Source organism: Lynx rufus, unplaced genomic scaffold (genome assembly GCF_022079265.1).
Source record: "Lynx rufus isolate CCGP_SWC_20201006 ecotype Redwood Valley unplaced genomic scaffold, mLynRuf1.p SCAF_7, whole genome shotgun sequence".
Taxonomy (NCBI): Eukaryota; Metazoa; Chordata; class Mammalia; order Carnivora; family Felidae; genus Lynx; species Lynx rufus.
Genome location: NW_025814889.1, coordinates 46,779,338 through 46,794,819, shown reverse-complemented (window position 1 = coordinate 46,794,819; position 15,482 = coordinate 46,779,338). Strand labels below are relative to the sequence as shown.

At 42.1% G+C, this 15,482-nt stretch overlaps 1 protein-coding gene across 11 annotated transcripts in view; it reads right to left on the bottom strand.

Annotated features, from left to right (window-relative positions):
• Window positions 1-15,482, bottom strand: part of APOLD1 (apolipoprotein L domain containing 1) — a 59,785-nt gene that overhangs the window by 28,845 nt on the left and 15,458 nt on the right. For 4 of the 11 annotated variants that reach the window (XM_047064876.1, XM_047064878.1, XM_047064877.1 and 1 more), the window contains 2 exons: window positions 9,815-9,918; window positions 3,513-3,678 (listed from right to left, as the gene is read on the bottom strand). The exons of 1 other annotated variant lie outside the window; for it this stretch is intronic. Coding sequence is in view for 1 of the 10 variants with exons in the window: in XM_047064887.1 (XP_046920843.1) it covers window positions 3,542-3,678 (137 nt within the window). In the remaining 9 variants the exon portion in view is untranslated. The remainder of the gene's footprint in view (window positions 1-3,512; window positions 3,679-9,814; window positions 9,919-15,482) is intronic. 6 more of the 11 variants (XM_047064883.1, XM_047064881.1, XM_047064886.1 and 3 more) reach the window with 3 other exon arrangements.

The following is a 15,482-nucleotide window of genomic DNA, read 5'->3' as shown; positions in this document are numbered from 1 at the left end:
AGAGGAATCAAAATTAGGACTGTTTGTTTACATTACCCACCTAAACTTAGTACTAGCACATTGAAAACTAATCTCTCATTAGTGCTCTGCGGTCCAAAGAGAACCCAGCTGCCCCCACGGTTTAAAAACAGCAAATATTTTTCTACTCCTTCAATATCTAAAAGGGCAGTATATGAAAAGACTGTTTCTTTCTCCCTATAATTGAACCCTTGCCTCAGCTGTAACTGCTTATTAAGACCTCTTCAGCCTGCTGGCCCCTGATAAGTCCCTCTCGTGGCCCCTGTGCCCTTGCCAAAGTCCTCTTACAGCCTCAGAGTGGCTTTTCTAAGGTCTTTTTTCCCAGGCCACAGCTGTTAAGAGCCCACTGCACCACCATAAAAACCTACCTGGCTCAATGTAAGACTGCCAAGATCGAAATGTCCTGCACACACACACTAAAGAGCAAGACCACAGGGCCAAGGCCAATCCCATGCCACTCCAGAAGCCTCAGTCACTCCATGGGCATTCATTCGCTTCTCCTTAATTGTGTACCTTATTTCTCCCACACCAATTTTCTGGCCGATGTACCAAATGTCGGAACACTGAAGCAGAGCCCGATAAATAGCACCCCTTCCTCCTTTTCTGAGTTCAAAACAAACTGAGATAAAGGAGTGGAAGGAGAAGGCCAAAGTCGTACCTAGTTCCTGATAAAGCTGGGTTGGGAGTCAGAAAAGCTTCCCAGCACCCAGCTGCAGAATAAAATCCAGCAGTCCAGGTCCAAGGGGGATTTGCCTTGCCGTGAGTGGAGGCGTCAGCCCGCCCTGAGAGCAGACCTCATGCGGGCTGGATTCCAAGGAGGAAAGTGGGTGGGAATGAACTGAGCATGCCCACTTTATTTTCCCCAAATCTGCCCCTCAAATTATGCCCCTTTTCCGTTCAGGGCTGAGTTAAGAAAGGGCAGAGAAAATGCAACTGCCCTTACTCGGAAGGGTGGTTTTGGCTTGAAAAAAAATTTTTTTTACTAGTAAAAATATTATATGTAATACTTGAGTAATTAAACAGCATGACCTTTTAAAAAAAATTTTAATGTTTATTTATTTTTGAGACAGAGACAGTGGAAGTAGGGGAGGGGCAGAGAGAGAGAGAGAGAGAGAGAGAGAGAGACAGAATCCGAAGCAGGCTCCAGGCTCTGAGCTGTCAGCACAGAGCCCGACACGGGGCCGGAACCCACCGATGGTGAGATCATGAACTGAGCCAAAGTCAGACGCCCAAGTGACTGAGCCACCCAGGTGCCCCTTTTTTTTTTTTTAATTTTTTTTTATATTTATTTATTTTTGAGACAGCATGACCTTTTAAAAATCAAAATGCTAGAAGCTTCCCACCTGTTAGACTGCAGCACTATGGCTATAATCTGAAATTCTAAAGATGAGATTTCTGGGGCATTCTTAATTAGCATTAGGGAATGTTTCCCCAGTAGTTTTTCATATGTCTTTATGAATAAAAATGTAAATTTGGAGTGCCTGGGTGGCTCAGTCAGTTAAGTGTCCAACTTTGGCTGAGGTCATGATCTCACAGTTCTTGAGTTGGAGCCCCCACGAGACAGCATTGGGCTCTCTGCTGTCAGCACAGAGCCTGCTTTGGATCCTCTGTCCCCCTCTTTCTCTGCTCCTCCCCTGCTCACTCCCTCTCTCTCTCTCAAAAATAAATAACCATTAAAAAAAAAAAAGTAAGTTCATACATTTATTAGCTGTGCACTCAAAAACATGATTTACAATTTGGAGCGAGATTTTTTTTTTTTTTTTTTTAGAAATAGAAGGTATGGCTTCTTTTTTTTCTTTTTAAGTTTTTATTTATTTGTTTCGAGAGAGAGAGAGAAAGTGTGAGTGGTGGAGGGCAGAAAGAGAGGAGAGAGCAAGAATCCCAAGCATGCTCTGCACTGTCAGTGGGGAGCCTGATGCGGGGCTTGAACTCACTAACCCGTGAGACCATGACCTGAGCCAAAGTCAGATGCTTAACCGACTGAGCCACCCAGGTGCCCCTGGAGCCAGATTTTAATAAAAGCTTTTCTCATCACGGAGACAAATGTTTTCAGCCTTCTCAGATTCCCTCCACTGCCTCTTCTGTTCTTTCATTTTGTCAGTGCCCCACCCATGTGAGTCACTGCCCATTTCCAGACTTAAATGAAATGGCAGTGTGTGAAATCAGTTTCTGAGTGGTCACAGAGTGGCCAGACGACACTATCTAGGAGTTCAGGAGGTGAACCCTGGCCAACGGAAATGGAGACGGGAGCGTGCAGGCAGGTAAATGCCCTCTTGTGTCCCTCTTGGACTGCTCTGAGAGACAGCTACTTCCTGCAGCCTTTCTGAAGGATCCCTGCTGAAAGACCTTCCACTGGGAAGACCACCTCCGTCCCTTTCCTCATTCTCTCCATCTGAAACTATTTGGGCTGTTTGGGGTCATCCTGCCCTTGCCTTGGGGCGACCCTCAGCACTTACCGCCTCCAAGCTCCCACAAAGCCAACACTTACTGAGTGTTTCTCAGGGAGGCAAAGACAATATCACATTACATACCATATAGGAAACCTTCCTCTTTTTTCTTCATTTTACTTTATTTTTTATTAAGTAATCTCTACATCCAACATGGGGCTCGAACTCATGCCCCCGAGATCAAGAATTGCATGCTCTACCAACTGAGCCAGCTAAGCGCCCTTAGGAAACCTTCCTTTTAAATATTTGTTCAGTTTCTATTTCCTCAAAATCTCTAGGCTTACAGCTCACCCATCTCTACTGCTTATTCAACCTTCTCATCAAATTTTCTTCCAATGATCCCCCTCAGCCTGTGGTAGGTGGAGAACTTTGGTCTTCCCTCACATTTTAATTCTCTTCACTGCCAGCCACCCTGCTTAATTCAGCAAGCCCTCTAGAGTGAGCTGAGTATACAAAGCATGCATTCGTCCCGTGGACAAGAAGGGAGGTATTGCCAGTACATCATTATAATACATCTTTCCCTCTGTCGCACGGGCATAAAACAAAATCCCAAGCAGAGGGAAGAAAAAGTTGTGTCAGGGGTGAAGCAAGTGTGGGGCCTCGGCACGCTCAAGTATGTAGTGCAATCTGGTGGAGGAAAAGGAGATCGGGAACAGGGATCTCGAGGCAGGAGCAGATACGACCCGAAACTGGGTTCAGAATGAGGTCGAGTCACCTGTGCTGAAGGAGGACAGGAGTTGGGAATGTGTTTTCAGGAAACACTGGCACAGGCAACAGGAGTGCAGTTTAATACGCGATCTTATATCAACAAACACCCCATATGTTTACTGCCAGGATCAGAACTGATCCCAGTGGCAATAAGACTGATCCTGAAGGTAGACAAATGGATCACCTGCCTGGACTCGAGGGATGAAGAACCAGGAAGCCTGGTGAATATTAACATCTCCCCTCACACTTAACAATACATTCTCCTTATGTATTGGTTTCCATTGCTGCTATAACAAATCACCACAAACCTAGTGGCTTGAAACAACACAAACTTAATACCTTGCAGGACTGTGGGCTAGAAGTCTAACCTGGGTCTCACGGGTGGCAATGAAGGTGTTGACGGTGCTGCATTCCCTTCTGGAGCCTCTAGGGGAGGCTCCTTTTCCTTGCCTCTTCCAGCTTCTAGAGGCTCTGTGTTCCTTGGCTCCACGGTTCCTTCCTCCACCTTCAAAGTCAGCAAAGGCACGTTGAGTTCTCTCATCCCGTCACTCTGATGTCTTCTGCCCTCCTCTTCCATCTTTCAGGACCCTTGTGACATTGGATCCACCCAGATAATCCCAAATAATCTCCCTATTCGTGGGTCAGCAAATGAGCAAACTTAATTCCATCTGCAACCTTCCCTCCCCTTTAGCCATGTAACATATATTCACAGATTCTGGGAATTAGGGTGTGTGCATCTTTGGGGATCCATCATTCTGCCTACAATACGGCACTGAGTGCTACGGAGAAAAACAAAGCAGGGATGAGGGAGAAGGAATGACCAGTCTTCCATAGGCGTGTCTCTGACCACAGCTGCTTTTGCTTTAAAGGATTCATTTGATTAGATTGGGCCCAGCTAGATAATCCAAGCTATTCTCCCTGTCTCCAGGTCCTCAACATTAATCGCATATGGAAAGACCCTTTTGCCACTTAAGGCAACACTCATAAGTTCCGGGGAATAGGATGTAGACGTCACGGGGAGCCATTATTCTGCCTTACACATCTTATCTGTGATAGAATTTTCTAGGTGTCCAGGCTTCTCATTGACCCTGAAATTTCCAGCTGGAGCTCTGACAGAAGCCCTTGAGAATTCAACTAGTAGATACAATGACCTCAATTTAGTCAGAAAGCAAAAGACTCTTCCCTCTTAACTCCCTAGATTGTAAAAACATGTGTCCTCTTCTCTCTGCTTGGAAGTAAAGCAGCAGCATGATGCCACTACCACCATTAAGATACAGAAGAGTTACATCAGCCCCAATAATCCCCTGGTGCTGCCTCTTTATAACCAACGCATCTCAGCCCAAGTCCCTGACAACCAAGGATCTGGTCTCCATCTCTCTACTTTTGGCTTCTTGAGGATGCCATACAAATGGCATCACACAATCGGTAGTCACTCAGATCTGGCTTCTTTCACTTAGCAAAATGCATTTGAGATTCACCCGTGTTGCTGTGTGTATAGTTCATTCTTTTTTACTGCTAAGTAGTATTCCATGGTATGGTTACACCACAGTGTGTTTATCCATTCAGTTGGTTTTTTTTTTAATTTTTTTAATGTTTTATTTGTTTTTGACAGACAGAGATAGAGCATGAGCAGGGGAGGGTCAGAGAGAGAGGGAGACACAGAATCTGAAGCAGGCTCCAGGCTCTGAGCTGTCAGCACAGAACCCGATGCGGGGCTCGAACTCACAGACCGCAAGATCGTGACCTGAGCCGAACTCGGATGCTCAACTAACTGAGCTACCCAGGCGCCCCATATCCATTCAATTGTTGATGGATATTTTGGTTTCCGGTATTTGATGATTGTGAATAAAGCTGCAACAAATACTCATGTACCATTTTTTTTTTCACGTGAACTTCAGTTTTCATTTCTCTTGGGTAAATACCTAGAATTACTGGGTCATATGGTGTGTGTTTATCCTTGTAAGAAAACTCCGCACTGTTTTCCAAAGTGGCTGCACCATTTTGCATCCTACCAGCAATGTATGGGAGTTCCAGTGGCTCCATAGCCTCATCAGCATTGAGCATTTCAGGTTTTGTTTTGTTTTGTTTTAGTTTGGGTTTAGTTTGGGTTGGGTTGCCTTGGCTTGGGTTTTTAGCCATTCTAAGAGGCATGTGGTATTATCTCATTGTGTTTGAATTTGCAACTCCATAATTACTGATGATGTTGAACACACGTTCATGTGTTTATCTGCCATCTGTGTGTATCTCCTTTCATGAAGTATCTGTTCAAAGCCCTTTGCCCATTTTTTGAAGAACAAATATTGTTAAAATGTTCATACTACTCAAAACGATCCACAGATTTAATGCAATTCCTATCAAAGTACCAAAAGCATTTTTCACAGAACTAGAACAAATAATCCTAAGATTTGCATAGAACCACAAAAGACCCCAAAGAGCCAAAGCAGTCTTGAAAAAGAAGAACAAAACTGGAGGTATCACCATCCCAGATTTTGAGATATTCTACAAAGCTATACGAACCAAAACAGTATGATACTGGCACAAAAATAGACATATGGATCAAAAGAACAGAATAGAGAACCCAGCAGTAAAACCATGATTATTTTATTATGTTAACCTTCAACAAAGGAGGAAAGATCATGCAATAGGAAAAAGACAGTCTCTTCAACAAATGGCATTGAAAACACTGGGCAGCTACATGCAAAACAATGAAACTGGACCACTTTCTTATGCCATGCCCAAAAATAGACTCAAAATGGACTAAGGACCTAAATGTGAGACCTGAAACCATAAAAATCACAGCAGAGAGCACAGGCAGTAATTTCTCTGACATCAGCCATAGCAACATTTTTCTAGATATGTCTCCTGAGGCAAGAGGAACAACAACAAAAAATAATAATAAACTATTGGGACCACATCAAAATAAAAAGCTTCTGTTCAGTGAAGGAAATAACCAACAAAATTAAAAGGTACCTACTAAATGGAAGAAGATATTTGCAAATGCTATATCTGTTAAAGGGTTAGTATCCAAAATATATAAAGCATTTATAACACTCAACACCAAAAAGCCAAATAATCCAATTCAAAAGTGGGCAGAAGACATGAACAGACATTTCTCCAAAGAAGACATATAGATGGCCAACAGACACACAAAAAGATGCTCGATGTCACTCATCATCAGAGAAATGCAAATCAAAACTACAATGAGATATCATGTCACACCCGTCAGAATGGCTAAAATCAAAAACACAGGAAACAACAAGGTTGAAGATGTGGGGGAAAAAAAGAACTGCTGTGCACTGTTGTTGGGAATGCAAACTGGTATAGCCACTATTGAAAACAGTATGAAGTTTCTTCAAAAAATTAAAAATAGAATCACCATATGAGGGGCGCCTAGGTAGCTCAGTCTTGATTTCAGCTCAGGTCATGATCTCATGGTTTGTGGGATTGAGCCCCACTTCAGGCTCCACACTGACAGTGTATAGTCTGCTTGGGATTCTCTCTCTCCCTCTCTCTCTCAAAATAAAAAAAAAAAAACATTTTAAAAAGAGAAGGAGAAAAAGAATTACCGTATAATCCACTAATTGCATTAATGAGTGCAATTAATGTAGAAATTAATTCTACAAAGAATATGAAAAACACTAATTTGAAAAGTTTGATAAGCACCCCTATGCTTATTGCTACATTATTTATAACAGCCAAATTATGGAAGAAGCCCAATTATCCACCAATAGATGAACAGATAAAGAAGAGCTTAAATATATACATATATTTATGTATATATACATATACATATATGTATGTATACATACATATATACATACAGCTCCAGGCTCTGACCTGTCAGCGCAGAGACTGACGCAGGGCTGGAACTCACGAGCTGTGAGATCATGACCCGAGTTGGATGTTCAACTGACTGAGCCACCCAAGCACCCCCGTAATAGTAAAAATTTAATGGCAAGACAGAAGAAAAACTTTTTTTTTTCAGTAAGTCCATGTCAATCATTTGTTTGGATCACTTAGATAAGAAAAATAGGATAAGTATCAGAAAGGCAAAAAATCAGGGTGTCTGGGTGGCTCAGTCAGTTAAACATCCAACTCTTGATCTCACCTTAGGTCTTGATCTCAGGGTCGTGAGTTCAAGACCTCACAATAAGCTCCATGCAGGGTGTGAAGCGTACTTAAAAAAAGGGGGGGGGAGGGTGGGCACCTGGGTGGCTCAGTCTGTTAGGCATCTGACTTCAGCTCTGGTCATGGTCTTGTGTTTTGTGGGTTCAAGCCCCGCGTAGGGCTCTGTGCTGACAGCTCAGAACCTGGAGCCTGCTTCGGATTCTGTGTCTCCCTCTCTCTCTACCCCGCCCCTGCTCGCACTGTCTCTCTCTGTCTCAAAAACAAATAAACATTAAGAGGGGCGCCTGGGTGGCGCAGTCGGTTAAGCGTCCGACTTCAGCCAGGTCATGATCTCGCGGTCCGTGAGTTCGAGCCCCGCGTCAGGCTCTGGGCTGATGGCTCAGAGCCTGCAGCCTGTTTCCGATTCTGTGTCTCCCTCTCTCTCTGCCCCTCCCCCATTCATGCTCTGTCTCTCTCTGTCCCAAAAATAAATAAACGTTGAAAAAAAAAAATTAAAAAAAAAAAAATGAACATTAAAAAAATTTTTAAAGGCAGAAAATCACTATATATATTTTCACCTTGTAGTGTGATAAATAACAAAAGCAGCCTCTAAAATTGCTAAACTATTTGAAATTTTTAAGTTATCCCCTTAATGCTTATGTCATGGAGAAAATTCAGATTATAACAATAAAGTATTATTTAAAGATAATATATATATCTCACATATAGAATAAAAGAATAAAATAAAAGAAACTTTTGCTCATTTTTAATTGGGTTATTTTCTCATTGATAAGTTTTGAAAGTTCTTATATATTCTGCACACAAGTCCTTTGTCAGATATGTGATTTGAAACTATTTCTCCTAGTCTATGGTTTGTGTTTTGATTCTCTTTTACAGTCGCTTTCACACAGCAAAAGTTGTTCATTTTGATGAAGCCAAATTTAGATTTTTTTTTTTTGATGGATCGTGCTTTTTCAGCTTCATATCTAAGAAACCTTTCCCTCATCCAAGTTCACATTTTCTTCTATGTTTTTTTCTAGAAGCTTTATAGTTTTATATTTTACATTTAGGTCTATGATTCATTGTGAGGTTTGGGCATATCCATTTTTGCATAAGGTGAAAGGTGTAAGTTGAGATTCTTTTTTTTTTTTCTTTACTTTGGCTTTTTTGTTTTTTTGTTTTTTGTGTTTTTTTTTTTTTTTGCATATGGTTGTTATTTGTTTCAACATCATTTACTGAAAAGACTATCTTCCTACATTGACTTTTTGCACTTTCATTAAAAATTGGTTGGGGTGCCTGGCTGGCTCAATCAGGAGAGCATGCAACTCTTGATCTTGGGGTTATGGGTTCAAGCCCCACATTGGTGTAGAGATTACTTAGAAATAACATTTTTTAAAAATTGGTTGACAATGCATGGGTGTGTCTATTTCTAGACTCTGCATTCTGTTCCATTGATCTTTGTGTCTGTCCTTTCAATAAACACCACTCTCTTGATTACTGTGGCTTTGGTGATTAGATAAATCTATTTTTAGTAATCTCTACACCTAACCGGAACTCATGAGCCCAAAATCAAGAGTCACATGCTCTACTGACTGAACCAGCCAGCCGCCCTTAGGTATATCTATTTTTTTTTAATTAATTTATTTATTTTGGTTGGGGGTGGAGGATGGGGGTGAGGGAGAGCACAAGCAGACTAGAAGCAGAGAGAGGAGAAAGAATCCCAACGAGGCTCTGTTCTGAGCCAGACACAGGACTCAGTCTCCTGACCATGAGATCATGACCTGAACCAAAATCAAGAGTCGGTTGCTTAACCGCCTAAGCCACCCAGGAGTTCCTAAAGCTATTTTTTTAATCCAAAATTTCTATCATTCAAGATGGGTCATCTTGAGCAAGTTACATAACCTCTCTTAACATCAATTTTCTCAGCTATAAAAAGGATATTAGGGTGGCTCAGTGGGTTAGGCGACCAACTCTTGATTTCAGCTCAAGTCATGATCTCACGGTTTGTGAATTCAAGCCCCACATTGCACTCTCAGCTGTCAGCGCAGAGCCTGCTTGGGAGCCTCTGTCTCCCTCTCTCTCTCTGCCTCTCCCCTGCTCTCTCTCTTTCTCAAAAATAAACATTTAAAAAAAAAAAAAAAAGGATCTTAGGAGTACCTATGTGAAAGAGTGATTATAAGGGCTAAGAAGCCAAGGCATGGGAAGCATGGGAGTAGAATTGTTCTGTTTCTAGCCTCCTCCTTTCTTCCTGGATTAGCATCTCCTTCTTTTGGGGAAACAGTTCTTCTTACTCACATCAAGCACGTAGTCCTATTGTAGCTGCCAATCATACTACCATGTCCCACCCTGGCCACAGGGAATGGTCAAGGGATGAACACAGGTGCCACGCATAGCTAATTGGAGACTTTCTCCCCTTAGTACTACGGGAGATTGAATTCCTAGCCCTAACTTTTGCTTTTCCCTCTACCCACACACTTTACCATGTAATTTCAGTTTTTCTGACTCAGGAATAAGTATATTTCCTTGGATTTTACCTTCGGGGCTGGCCATGTGACTTGCTTTGGCAAACAGAATGAAGCAGAAGAGACAGAGTACCAATTTTGTCTAGAATTGAAGAGGCCGTAGAATCTTTCTTGTCCTGGTCAATAGGTAAGGAGAAGAAAACTTTTTCACTTGAATGAAGATTGAGTTTTTTTGTTTTATTTTTGTTTTATTTTTTTTAACGTTTATTTATTCTCTTGAGACAGAGAGAGACAGAGCATAAACAGGGGAGGGTCAGAGAGACAGGGAGACACAGAATCTGAAACAGGCTTCAGGCTCTGAGCTGTCAGCACAGAGCCCAACGCGGGGCTCGAACTCACAGACCACGACATCATGACCTGAGCCGAAGTCAGACGCTTAACCGACTGAGCCACCCAGGCGCCCTGAAGATTGAATTTTGATTAAGCATCAAACTGGACAATTTTAGTTACTGAATTGACACTGTGAAAGAGGGTTTTTATTATACAAGAGTGAGCTAGTAAGCTCCAGAAGCCCAAGACTGAGACTCAAACAGGAACAAGTGAAGGCTAGTGACTCCCACTAAACAGACCTTGGTTGGGGGGGGTGACCCCACGTGACATTGCATTTTTATTATACCTTCCTCCACGTCATGCTCATTCAAATATTTTTAAACCATTGCATCTTCTTGTATCTCATTCCTTATTGTCCCTATTTTATTGAACTTTAATCCTTTTCAACAGCTTTCTCTTGCCTTATTGGCACACTTTCTGTTCTCCCTTTTCTTTTAAAACTTTGATCAAAGCAATACATTTTCCTACTGGTGAATCTCAGCAGTAAAGAGCATAGAACTAAAATCAGCATTCCTTTGCTCGTCCCGTGCAGTATTGTTCCAGGTCCTCCAAAAAGGAGCCACCAAAATATAGTTAGACATGCAAGACATTTACCAGGGGAAACATCTGTAGAGGAAGTGAAGAGGAGCCAAGAGAAGTTGGGGAAGCTGTCCAACCATGATGCATATCTGACCTTGAGTGAAGGAGAGCGGGAAGGAAGGAAGGCTGAGTGAAAGTGTCTTGGATCGCGGTGCGGTTGTAAAGAAAGTTCAGCAAGGCCACTGGGGAGTCCTCAAGCCAGTCACCTGAAACCCACACTTGACTTTGTGCTGAGGCCATGCTTCCCAAGGCTGCCTCCAGCCAATGATTGAACGCAACGGCCATACTGAGTAAGACCATACCTGGGAGCCATGAGACTCCTCTGGCTGTTCTCTCCACACCACTCAATCCATCATGGCTTTTCCTATCTTAAACCTGTCACTTGTCATACCTCCCTTTTGTGCATCCTTCCACACCCAGAGTAAGATGGTCCAGGGCCTGCTTGTACTTCTGGGGAAGGCTCGGTTGTAGGCAGTCGGTAGGAAATAGATCGAAGCACAGGAGAAAAGAGACGGAGGAAGCCACTTAAGCTCGACCTTAGTCTAGGTAAAAGGAGCTGGTGTAACTCTTGAAATCTAGCATGATTTACCAGAACAGGTCATTCAAATGAATTCAAATAAAGTAATTTTATCCTGGAGTCTACTCTCTGCACATCTCCCATCTCGTGGCGGTAGGCAACTGGTAGCTGATTCAGGGTTCAGAGCTTCCCTCATGTCTATCTCCACACGGAGAAGTGACCGAGAAGTGCTCTACTGATTCTCCAGAATTCCACACCATGAAGCAGAGGGAAAACAGTTGTGGCCTGCCAAAACCAGATTGTAGCGGATGATTACCACAGCTGTGGAGACACCTCAGGAGCAGGTCCACAAAAATGTCTGCTGCTGTAAACTGTGCATCCGTGCACTGGTAACACCAGACTATGACAAGACTACTATGGGTATTAGCAGACTATACATCGTACGTCCCAATCACCTTCCTCCACGCCTTGGTGCCTTTGTAGATTTTGTTCAGCCACATGGATACCCCTTCTGCTACTCTTGTTTGTTGGGTTTGGGCTCCGCAAATTTCTATTTATCCTTCAATAGTTAACACAACATCTCCTCTGCAAAGCCTTCCCAGAGCTGCCCTCTCCCATGTGTATGCTCACAGAAGGTTATGCTAACCTATCTCATTGTTCATAACTTATTGTACTGTGGTCACACACACACCTTTGAGCTCCTTAAGGGCTTGAGAGCAGGGATGGTTTTTTTTTATACCTAATGCTTAGCATACAGTAGGTGCTTAATACGTTTTTATTGGAAGAAGGAAGGTAAAAGAAAACAGACGCAGAAAAAAAGAAAAGAAAACTGACACAGAACTTCTTTCCATATCGACATTTTCCAGAACTTTGTGCAAATGAGCATCCTCAAAGCTACGTTAGGTAATTCTTCCTCATACCAGGTGTGAGAGCCATTGTTCCTACAGTTATGTTAGCTATCTTAATGATTCAGCCAGATGACCAGAGAAGAAATTATGCCAAGCACTAATGCAGTGACATCATACCAACATGGCCTGGTTCTCATTTGATTAATTAAGAAATATTGTGCTTAGTAATGAGGCTCTGCCCTAGGAAGCAGGTCTAAGACACCAGCCCTAAAGAAAACATACCTATTATTCAGAGAATGGGCCATGTGACATCAGATTATTAAGTAGTGTTACAACATGCCCTTGGCTTTGAATTGTTCCCAGCCTTCCTGGAGTAAAGAATAATGTGTAGTCAGTGTTCGCTTCACACACAGCAGAGCAACTAAGGAAACCACACTCACACTCCAGCTGCTAAAACGGAATGGATGAATGTATTTATATGAATATACTATGCAAAGGGGAGAAAGCAGGGAGGAATGAGAATGGATGGTGAGGAATATCTGTGAACAGGTAAGGAAAGGATATATTTTGAAAAGTTGCCCCATGTGTGTATACATCAGCTGTGTCCAGTTAGACCTAATATTGAATTACACTCTCATTAATAATAGCTGACGTTTTGAAGCACTTCCTTTAGCCACCATTTCCACACATTATAACAATGTTTTTATAAAGCACTCTCAGATACATTATTTCAGTGGCTCATGTCGACCACCTTGTGGGGAGGTTATTCCTTTCCCTCGTAAGCTTAGCCTAGACATCGTGACGTGAAGATGACGACCCCACCTACAAGTCTGTGGTGGCTCATTGAGGAAGACCATAGACTTCAGCTAATCAGATCTACCTCTGCCCACCCAACCCACTCCCACCCCCAGCTGTGGGTATATTCCCATCCACGAAGCAACTGGCTTTCCCAGGACCTACCTCTCAGGCTCAAAAGAAAACCTAAGGCTTAATTATTCTTTACAAAATTACCTTCAAAACCCAAAGGACAAGAAAACCACCCTAAGAGCTTCTTATCCACACAAATGAAATGGCCTTTTTAAAAATTTTTTAAGGGTATTTTATTTTATTTTATTTTATTTTATTTTTGAGAGAGACAGGGCTCAAGCAGGGGAGGGGCAGAGAGAGAGGGAGACACAGAATCGGAAGTAGGCTCCAGGCTCTGAGCTGTCAGCACAGAGCCCCATGCAGGGCTCAAACTCACAAACCGTGAGACCATGACCTGAGCTGAATGAAGTTGGTCACTTAACCGACTGAGTCACCCAGGCACCCCATGAAATGATCTTTTTACAGAGTCCTCTCACCAAATTAACAAATTAGCTAACTTAACTTGGCTCTTATCTTGCTACACTTCCCCCAAAACAAGTTGGGCGGGCCCCCCTCCCCTCCCAGGCAAATGAGATAGGAGGTAGGAACCTAACACAAATAAGTTTAGCAAATATAAAGCCTTGGATCATGTCTTCCTACCTAACTCGCAAGGTGGCCTTGGAGAAACACCAGAATCTATATGGATCTTCAGAGGCAAGCTCATGCTTTAATAATAACCTCCCTCCTTAGGCCTTCCGGGCCTCTTTTACCATAAAATGGCCTTATCCCCTAAGAAGGGGTTTCCTAACCTTAAAATGTCCCATGGTAGTTGTAGCCTGCCACAAAAAAAAAAGAAAAAAAAAAGTCTACTGATCAAAACTAAGTAGCATCCTCTGTCTTCTTCCTAAAGCAACTTTGGAAAACGATACTATTCTTTCCTTGCCGAGGAGAGAGGGAGACTAAGGTGCAAGAAGTACTAAGATTTTCCTATAGTCATTCCAAAGTTTAGCAGGAGCTTTGTTTTTGTTCTTAATGAAACAATTATTAAAGATTAGGGGGTATCATTTTTCCATAAATGGCAAGACATTGCTGGCCAGAAATATTTAATCACTATACAGTCTTCCAATCTGGCAGAAAGTGAAAGAGAATGATTTGGGATCGAGTGTCACACTGAGCCAGCTGGCCTTGTTCTCATTGAGATTATTTACAAGAATAACAGGACAGCCTCTAAACCCAGGCGAGAGTCAGAAGAGTCAGCGAGACCTAGATCTGAGCCCTCGTTCAGCTGCTTAATGTGATGGTGAGCAAGAGTTAGTTCCAGAAACTCAGTTTCCTCATTGATATAGCTATTTCTCAGAATTTTTGTCAGGGTTAAAAGGAAAAAATGTAGATAAGTGGCTTAGCACACATTGAGTGCTCCATAAAAGTTGGTTCCTGTTATTATCTATCTGTAGGGAGAGAACGTCTGCTTATCGGACTATTGGGGATTGTTTTGCCTATGTGCAAAATTCAACCTAGGCACTTCAGGGAGGTATAAATCAAAACCTAATATTTGCAATCATTTTTTCCCTATTTTTTCCCACTATGAACGAGGGACAATCATAGATACTATTAAAAATGAGCTGGCATGAAGTTTGCAACAGATAGTTCAGGTACAACCTGAACTTGCACTCTAATGTAGTCAGTTAATGTATTCAGTTACTTGCATTCTAATGTATTTTTTTCCAAATGAAGGAAAGAGCAGGGAGACATAATTAATGAACAAGGATTTTCAGGTAACATTGGGCACATCTGCCTTTCTATGTGCAGGGAGAGAAAGACTGAAGGCCAGTGCCTTAAGGGACCTTGAAATTTGCAGTAAGCTTCCAATTACCTGTTTGAGCCGGGTTTGGAAGGAACTTTGGAACGGCCAACCCATTTTCAAGGAAACAGAGACCTAGATACTAAGTTAGCACATCTAGTTCACAGGAACGCTATGCTCTATTACAGCTATACTATTATATTTTTATAAGCCTTTTAAACAAGAATGAAATGGCTTCTAAAAGATGTGAAATTATCTGCCCAACCTGAAGATGAAAAGTTCACTAGGAAGATGTGATGTGAAGCTTAGAGTAAGTTAATAGATTTTCCCCTTTTGGAAATTTTTAGCATATGAAATGTATCTCTACCCTGCAAGTTACTCCAAGATATATTTTTTAAATATTACTTACAGTTGCTCCCCAGGAAAGGATACATTTCAAATGTATCTTGATTAGACAGTCCCGTGTAACAAAAGTTCCTTTCCTTTAAAAATTCTGCAGGAGTTCAGAAAACATAGTAACTTCACTTTACTGTAACACTGATACTCTTTTCCTGTGCCAGCTTTTGCCTGCTCCTTTTTAGAACACAAAGAATACCCATCTTCTCAATCTCCCTAGCTTTCAGGCCACCTGACGATAGCACAATGCAAATCACTCAGTAACTACATATTTAAATAACAGCTATAGAACAGGAGTTCAGCAGAGGTGTCCTGGGGGAAAAAAACGAAATCAATGACCCTGTGCAAGATCTGTATTCTCCT